The sequence below is a fragment of the Dissoconium aciculare genome (assembly GCF_010015565.1).
Source record: "Dissoconium aciculare CBS 342.82 unplaced genomic scaffold K489scaffold_13, whole genome shotgun sequence".
Taxonomy (NCBI): Eukaryota; Fungi; Ascomycota; class Dothideomycetes; order Mycosphaerellales; family Dissoconiaceae; genus Dissoconium; species Dissoconium aciculare.
Genome location: NW_022984963.1, coordinates 483,307 through 492,317, shown reverse-complemented (window position 1 = coordinate 492,317; position 9,011 = coordinate 483,307). Strand labels below are relative to the sequence as shown.

Genomic DNA, 9,011 nt, shown 5'->3' with positions numbered 1-9,011 from the left:
CTTCAGCAGTGCAGTGCAGTACGTGGATTTACTTTTCAACGCAGTGTCACAGTACAGTACACGGTGTTCTCGTCGCGTGCGCACAGAAGAAGAGAAGAAGAAGAACAGCAGGGTGTACCACGAAGCGTCATCCGATGACGACGAATTGTGGATGCGAAACAATCCATCTCACTGGACAAATCCCCAAATTGCAGTGTCCTCCAGTCCGCACGAGAGAAGGCCAGGCCCGAACGAACGAGCAAATGCTTGCCGACCATTTGCCTGTGAGTGATGTGTGTCGTCAGGCTCGGCAGGTTAATTTCCAGCCGCGGCTTTGCGGACGCCGACTATGCCCGGTTGGGGTTAACGTATAATCGTCATGCTTGCCGTGATTGGGTGGAGATGTTGGCGGTTGGGGTCACTTGGCCGAAAGTAGTCAACAGGAGAAGAGTACGGGCGGAGGGGGGCTTTCTGTGGTGGATGATCGATGTGGGCGTGTGGGAAACACGAGGATTTGACCTGTTTCCTCTCCCACCATCATCGATAGGAATTCGATTCGGCGGGTGGGCGATCATTCCTTGCATGGGCGCCCCGTACGACCCTCGTCAGTACCACACGCACACAAACACACGCATTTGTGTAGATGCACTGACAAGCACGGGTAAAAGTGGACGCCCGGAAAGTCTATTATGTGATCGTGTGTAGAGGTGTGGGCGCCATTCATGATTCCACTCTCGTTTTCCCCCATACAGGTACAGTAGCCAGTTGCCCTGTGGTGGTGTCTCTCCTCCATTCACGCATCGGCCGCTTCCGTCACCAGCAGCATTCTCGCCATCACTGCTGCGCTGTACGCACCTCTCACCACACTCTCTCATTGTCGGAATCACGCTTCCTTCGCACTACTGGATCCTACTCCTGCTCCTCACCTGCAGTCTTTCGTTACAGTTCCGATACTCGTCTTCGCGACGGTCACCCACATTCGCTCATCTAGGTGAACAGCACTGTCATTGTCACCGACGGCATTCATATCTGGTCGACATTTGAATCCTCGACAGGAGACGCACTGCAAACAGAACCGGAACGACGACCTTCCGACAGCCTGCGTCATGGATGCGTGAAAACCTCCGATAACCTCATCTGGTCCGGACACTGCGAACTCACTTATCTGATTTCGACATCGACAACAGTGGTACCGAGAGTTTCTCGCGTTTCTCACCTCTCGCGGTCGCGAGCGCTGTTTCGACAATGAGGACCTCAGTCTCGCAAATGATGGCCCGCGCGTCTGGGCTCGCCGCGTTACTTCTCTTATCCCCTCTGTCTTGGGTTACGGGTGTCGAAGGCACTCCGGCCAGCATACCTGCACCTAATTTGGATCTGAGCTCGCTGGGCCAGGTCGCCATCGCTGGAGATTTCGACAGCATTTCCGTTTACGCGTTCGATGGTCAAAAAGTGGGCTCTGCTGGGAGCAATGGAAGTGTGTCCTTGTTGACCCGTTCAGCTGGCGGAGCATTTGCGGATCTGGGCTTGGTGGATGCGGACATCATGGCCATGTGCCCTTACGTGAAGCGCGATGGCACCTTTGTCGGCATTGTACTTTGCGGAAATTTCACAAGTGTCGCTGGTGTCCAGGCCAATTCGGCCGCAATCTACAGCCCGAATTCGACGAATCCAGTAAGGTCATTGCCTGGTCTTAGCGGGAGATGCAATTCAGTACTGTGTGACAGCGACTCGTCCACTGTCTACGTTGGTGGTAACTTCATGGGAGGCAATTCGACCAATGCATTGCAGTGGACGGACGACTGGAACAATCTTCCCTTTGCCGGGTTCAATGGACCCATCAATTCGATCACCAAGAACTCCGCAGGTAACATTGTTTTTGGCGGCAATTTTGATGGCCTCGGCAATGTCACCACTCCGAATATTCGCGACCAGCAGCCTGTCAATCTTGGAGGAGGCGCTCTGAGCTCCTCGGGAGCTACAACCACAAGTGGCTTCTCCTCTGCCAGCAACATCGTGTGCAAGACCGCATCGCAAGCCGGAGCTGGCAATACCTGGCTTTTGGCAGACAATACTGCTGGCTGGTGGGAGGGCCAGTTCGGTTTTGGCTTTAACCCGACCAAGCTGCGACTGTACAATGCCAACCAGGATGGACGCGGCGCTAAGACATTCTACTTCGAAGATCTCAACAGTGGCGGAATTCTGAACATGAGTTACGTCGACAGCAATGGCAATGCGAGATCGTGTATCTTGGACTGCCCTCTTCTCAATAACAACAATGCCCAGGACTTCCGCTTCTCACCTGTGGTCGGCATGAACATGTTCAGAATCTACATTACCAGCTGGTACGGCGCCGGTGGTGGCCTCGGCGGCATTGAGTTGTATCAGGACGACATTTACAGCTTTGCTGTCAATGCTTACAATGCACCATCGTGCCTCAACGCGGGAACCGACTCGTCTTCCGTCGTCACACCTGCCAGTGGCACCTGGAACGAGGTTTCTCTCCGTCGCAGCGCTGACTCTGCAGACTCCGGATATCTCTCTGCGAATCTGACTAGTGAATCGCAACTGGGATCGAGCTCGAACATCGTGTTCCATCCTAACATCAAGCAATCCGGAAACTACTCCATCACGGTGTGGACACCCGGATGTCTCCAGGACAACTCGTGCCAGTCTCGTGGACAAGTCAACGTCACTGGTACATTGACATCAAGGGGACCAACATTCGCTTCTACTATCTACCAGACTAACAACTATGCGAAGTACGACCAGGTTTACAATGGTTATGTCGACGCGTCGAGCTCTTTCCGCCCAACTATCACCTTGTCTCCCATTGCAGGGCAGCGTCTTCCGTTGCACGTGGTTGCGCAGAAGGTACGCTTTGAACTGGTTGGTTCTACTGGTGGTCTCAACGGTCTCTTCGAGTACGACCCGAAACAAGCTGTCGTCAGCTCTGACTTTACCAAATCCGCCATCGACATGGCTGGTGCACGCTTGAACCCAGGCGCGTCTGTCCGGTCGGTGATTTCATATCAGGGCTCTACCTTCGCCGCAGGCAGCTTCTCCGCCACCGGTATCTCAAACGTGGTGCGAGTCGAAAACTCTGCTGCTTCCGTCGCCGGAGGCGGTCTCAACGGACCCGTGCTGAACGCTTACCGGAATCCTTCGGACTCCACTGTGTACTATGTCGGTGCTTTCACCTCCACTGCCGACAACTCCGTCGCAGATCTGAACCGTGTCGCTGCATACTCGCTCAGCGACAATAAGTGGTCTTCTCTTGGCGCAGGCGTCAATGGCAACGTGTCATACATCGTTCCGGTCCGCTTGAATGTCTCCACCAATGCTCAAGCAGACTGCCTTGCCCTTTCAGGCAGTTTCTCGTCTGTGAATGCATTCGCAGGCAACGCATCATTTACAGCGTCTGGATTTGCTGTCTGGGTTCCATCAAGAAACAATTGGCTCCACAACATTGCCGATGCCGGCTCGAGCGCCAGCGGTCGACTGACTGCTTACACTCTCTCTAACAGCCAGCCATTCTGGGCTGGTCAAATCGACTTGCAGACACCGGGTCTGAGTGACGTCGTCGAGCTGATCGATTCGGGCTCCTCGTTCCGATCATTTGGCCTCAACCTGAAGCCCGCCAGCTCCTCTTCAAACGCTACCACATCAAGTCTGAGCAAGCGCGCCATCGATCTGAGCAACGGCAACTACTCGGGTGTGTACAAGGGCATGTATGTGAACAACAACAACCTCAAAATTACAGCCTTCGGCGGATCATTCTCAGCAACAGCCAGCAACGGTTCAGTCATTCAGGATCTGGTCTTCATCAACAACACTGGATCCAGTCAAGTCATCACTGGCGTCTCCACGCTCAGCACTGGTTCTATTGTCATGGCGATGGATGTGCAATCGTCAACACTCTTCGCTGGAGGTTCTCTGGGGGGTTCGGTGAATGGTAACAATGTCAATGGACTTGTTGCGTTCGACCTTGCAGCCAACACGTTCACCTCTCCCCAACCACCAGTTCTGGGAGGCGACAATGTCGTTGTCCATGCAATTGCGACTCAACCTTCTGGAGACAATGTCTATGTCGGTGGTCAGTTCAGCGTTGCTGGCTCTTTGCCATGTGCGTCTCTTTGTGTGTACAACATCCAGACCAGGTCATGGAACAGCCCGGGTTTCGGTCTCTCTGGAAACGTCAACGCTATGATTTGGTCCTCTACGACCATGCTGAAGTTTGCTGGAAACCTGACCATTGCTGGCGCGCCCGTCAGTGTCGGCTTATACGACTCCAGCAACCAGACATTCATCGCTCACCCCGGCGCTTCGGTCCTGCCTGGTCCTGTCACTGCTATGTCGTCGGTCATCGGAGACGAATTCTGGGTCTCCGGGATTGCTACCAATAACGGCTCCACTTACATTGCCAAATACAACGGCAACACTTTTGTTATCGCCTCGGGTCTGGGACAGAACTCCGTGGTCCGCAGTCTGCAAGTCATCCCGACCACTGCGTCTCATGATAACACTGCTCTCATCGCAAGCAACGATGTCCTACTCCTCACTGGTACCATCGACGTTCCAAGCTATGGCAACGCCAGCTCAGTGCTCTTCAATGGTACAACCTACACCCCATACCTCATCACAAGCAGCAACGACGGCGGCGCCGGCACAATTGCAGGCGTTTTCGTCAGCGACCCGCGAGGCTTCGGCATCCACTCCAGCCGGAGCTTGGCCCTCGGCCTTGTCGTCCTCATCGGTCTGGCAATCGCCTTGGGTCTCATCTTCCTGCTTGTCCTCATCGGCATCCTGATCGAACGACAGCGGAGGAGAAACGAGGGTTACGTCCCAATGCCCACCAGTCGTGGCGGTCCCAACATTTCACGAATTCCCCCAAGCCATCTTCTTGCCCAGCTAGGCGAGAAGGGTCAGGCCCCAAGACTATGATCTCAGCGCTGCAGAAATGATCTCGTAATTTAATGCTGTCTTGATGTGACCGGAGAAGCACCGGCACCTCACTCAGGACATTTTTTCCTTTTTCCTTTCTCAAGTCACCTCTTCTTTTCTTTTCGTTTCATACCCACGCCTTTTCATGTCCAACGGCTCAATCGGCTGTTTGGGTCTCGCTCATGCTTCCGGTACATCGCGTTCGAAATTCACTTGGGTTTGTCCAGGATTGGTCTACCATTTGTCACTCGTTGGCTAGGGCTTGGATGGACATGGCGAAGAACAAAACTCTTTGCTTGAACTTGTGTAGCAGAACGCAAGCAATCATGTTAGACTGTCGACAGGAAGGAGATGTAGCAGAGGCTTCTCTGGACTCTTTCTCCTTAAAATGTATATAGATCGTGAGCTCCACGGTGAAGCGGAACCTTGTACGTAACGTTGAAACGATACCAGATTATCTACCTTGACTCATCATTCCGAGATCGAAGTATTGTATGGGTGCTTGGTGGAATTACCTTGCTGGTGGAGATGATCATCAGACCCAAGTGGAGGGCTGCAAGTGAATTTTGATACGAGTTGTCAAGCCTGGCGGGTGACAGCGTTTTTAATATCTGCAGCTTTTCATGGGATAGCGCTTTCAATACCTCTGACAAGTGACAGCCCAGGTGCCTTTCCATCACCTTTGCTTTGCACGAGTAACAGCCTTAGTGCTCAATCAAATGTGACTAGATTGACATGTGAGGAAAGAGTGTGCGGTTGTATCACATGAAGAACCTTGGAATGCTTCGGAAGGTTGGCCCACACACTATCACTTCCACGACTTTGAGGTTTTCTAGGTGTCCGCTCCATTCACGTTGGCTCATTCGCGAGTTGTTGCCTACAAGGCCGATATGAGGCATCCTTGCTGCTTGATGTGCGACACTTCGAACAAATGCCATCGGCCGTTCATCAGTCACAACCGACTCGTCTTCAGTGACCGTCTTGAGCCCATCTATCTCATCAACCTTTACATCTTACATCCTTCCTTCACAACTTGACTGATATATCGACATTCATACAATATCTTATGCTCTCGTTCCCAAGGAAATCTGCATGATCAGCAGCGTGATGGTCATGTCAACATGTCAGCCTTCCATCACATCGTCACTCGAGGTCAATGCTGCAATTGCGTCGTGTGCAAGACAATATTTGAAACTTGGATAAGGTTTGATACAGTCATGACTGGCCGATCTAGATCTAGCGACAGTACCACATCAGCAATCATGCTCGAGTTGAAGGACTCCATCGAGAAAGCCTTCGTTGAGCTGCATGGTTTTCATCGACAGGACTACCATCAAACCGATGAAGAGTCTCCACTGCATCGGCGAGTTGCTATTCAGCCACCGTATGATGAGACCAAGGGAGACAACTCGGGTCGTCGACGAAGCAGAAGAGGCGAGTTCGAGGCCATCGTTGATGTGTCGGCCCGACCTCGAATGCTGACCAGCTCATCAGCTGACTCCTTTTCAGAGCCCCTCGACGCACACTCAAGCGCTTCGATCGTGCAAAAGTCGCTTTCCTCGCTACGCGTGACGGAAGTAGCAATAGATCCGAAAGACTTCAACATCAGCCAATACCTAAAGAAGGTTGTAAAGCCTCGACTCAACTCACTCGACCTCCTTCGACAAGAGACAAATGCATTCGCTCCAACATGGCCGCGAGGTAATAGTGACGCAGGCACCACACCTGACAGCAAGGACAGTCCTGCTGTGACTCGTCAGCAATTCATTGTCTGCGATCATTGTCGTTCACACGGACTTAAATGCAACGAGGCGCCGGTCTGCCAAGAGTGTATCCTCCGCGAGATCGCATGTATTCACCACTCCTGTCGACTTAGTGCCAAGTCCCGCAAGGATTGCCTCCGTTCAGTTTGCTATTACGTCCACGAAGACCACATGCCAGACGCGCAAGGTATCCACAACCCTGCCGATCCCGACTGGATCGTGTTGCCAGGTAAGCTTCTGGAGTATGGATCTGCGGGACATGTTGCGCGCATGGCGGGCACCTTCAGCGCTGAAGTCCAGATCGCTCGGGCCATTCAAACACCTTCGCATCAGGCAGATGCTAAACGTCGAATCCTCGAGTGTGTGGAGAAGAATGCCATCGACCTGGAATCAATCGTTATGACATGCACTTGTATTGAGAACGAGCGCCTACTCGAGACTGTGGTCGAGCACCCGCAGGAAACGACGCCTCTGGCCTCGCCGTCCGGGGTTTTCGAAACTACTGCTATGCTCTCACCGCCAGATCTAAGTGCTCACAGGCCGGTACCACCCGCGATGAACGTGGTCTCGCCGCGTGCTGCAACCTTCCGACAGGGTTTCAGTACGCCGTGTACAACTCCCATTGTGTCAGAATTTAGATGGGACAGTCAGTCAAGCTTCGGATCGCCGTCGAGCGCGCGGGTTGGTCATCTACCTGGGCTTGGCCTGGACGACTGCTCGCCGCCCAAGTGGTGAACGCTGCTGCTGTATCATCAGTGTACATGTACGATATCGGAGTACTGGAGTGCAAGTGTGAAAGAATCTGCATTATGCCGTGGATGCAAAAGGGGAGGTACACAATGCTGACTGGACATCTTCGCCGTTGGAATTGTCATCACAAGATTCTGAGCTGCTGTCAAATCATGTCAATTGGTGCAGCATCGTGGATAGGCTCGCACCGAGAAAAGGTTTTAGTTTCGTTTCGTTTCATGTGCCGTGTCAGCGTGAAGCGGAAACCCCATCTATTTCACATTCATCATCCTTGAACCTTGAAGGTTCTTCCACTGGCCGTTTTTCGTTCCTTCTCCTCTGCTTCCGGACGAGCACGCCGCAACACCTGCAAGAAGTCTGCCGTCCTTCGGCGCATACGGCTGTGAATATAAGCCTTGCTGGCCTTGATGTGGTAGTGGAAATAATCACGGAAGGTCTGAATGTGAGAAATGACCTCGTATCGTCGCTGTGGGGTGAGATGACGCGGGAAAAGGACTGCGAACAGATGTCAGAGTTTTGCTCGTGCACAAATCGAGAAAGATGTTCCTCACCGAATGTGATGTATGACATCTCGCCCTTGCCGCTCTTCAGACCTGGGACACCCTGTAACTCCAACGGCGGGTCATTCCGGAACAGAACCTGCGGAGCATTCTGAATCGCCCGTCTCCGCGCATCGGCAAACTCCTGCAGAAAGACCTTTCCGAACACACGATCCGTCTCGTCGGAGAACACCGTGCTGAAAATCACCGTGACCCGATCGTGCGAGGCCTTGATGTAGATCGTCTCTGGATCGCGGTAGTGGATCGCGCGGACCTCTCCTCCCTCGCGGACGCCCTGCGGCGCGCTCTCGCTCGTGTAGTGGCTAGCCTGCTCGTGCAGCACGGCGTACTCGTCGAATGCTTGCTCGAATGGCGCGGCCATGGCGTGGCGCTTCAATAGGCTGATTCGCGAGACCAATTGGTCCTTCTCTTCCTGCTCGGCTGGCAGGTTCTCCAGGTCGACCTGCACGCTGAAATCATATCCTTGCTCCGGCTCCACGATGTACGGACCGTATTCGCGTTGCAGGACGGCTTCGGCGCCATATTTGACAAGCTCGGGCCAGCATTTTATCGCGATGGAGATGAGGATTTGGGTCTTGCTGGTGGGTGTTGAGATGTGGAAGGTGACATTGTCGAAGTCGGAGATGAGCTGGTCGATTGAGGTGGGAGTCGCGCTGGAGAGTGAAGTCAGATACCATTGCGCAGTGGACTGTGCGATCTCTGTGATCTCAGTTGTTGCTCACTCTGCGGCGAAGCGGTCCTTGAGTAGTGACTCAATGAGCACGTTCTGATAATCGAGCAACAACATGTTCGCGGGGTTGTCCGGAGAGGGCGACGAGGGTGATTTTCGATATCAAGTTGATGCGTCGCCCGAATGAGTGCCAGTGATCTTGTCAAACTCTTCGGCGAGCTGTACAACGTTTCGAGTTGCTGAACTTATACTGTCGAGCAATAGACCATACAAGTGCTACCTTCGCGCACATGCTCCGGCGGGTGATGTGGACTGCGGCTCTGGTGTCTGCCCAGGCGCAGTGACGAA

General features: G+C 53.3%; 3 protein-coding genes across 3 annotated transcripts; 2 read left to right on the top strand and 1 right to left on the bottom strand.

Annotated features, from left to right (window-relative positions):
* Positions 1–1,248: 1,248 nt before the first annotated feature.
* Positions 1,249–4,920, top strand: K489DRAFT_325336 (uncharacterized protein; the record flags this gene model as incomplete). Its single annotated transcript, XM_033601825.1, has 1 exon — positions 1,249–4,920. One exon carries the CDS (start codon positions 1,249–1,251, stop codon positions 4,918–4,920), a length of 3,672 nt encoding a protein of 1,223 aa, XP_033456587.1.
* A 959-nt stretch (positions 4,921–5,879) lies between these two features.
* K489DRAFT_383784 (uncharacterized protein) lies at positions 5,880–7,854 on the top strand. Its single transcript, XM_033605695.1, has one exon. It carries the CDS (start codon positions 6,042–6,044, stop codon positions 7,416–7,418), a length of 1,377 nt encoding a protein of 458 aa, XP_033456586.1. The 5' UTR covers positions 5,880–6,041; the 3' UTR covers positions 7,419–7,854.
* Positions 7,699–8,780, bottom strand: K489DRAFT_412857 (P34-Arc-domain-containing protein; the record flags this gene model as incomplete). The annotated part of the gene is made up of 3 exons (XM_033607979.1): positions 7,699–7,928; positions 7,985–8,646; positions 8,716–8,780. The coding sequence occupies 3 exons, from the start codon at positions 8,778–8,780 to the stop codon at positions 7,699–7,701; spliced, it is 957 nt and encodes a 318-aa protein (XP_033456585.1).
* Positions 8,781–9,011: the final 231 nt, after the last annotated feature.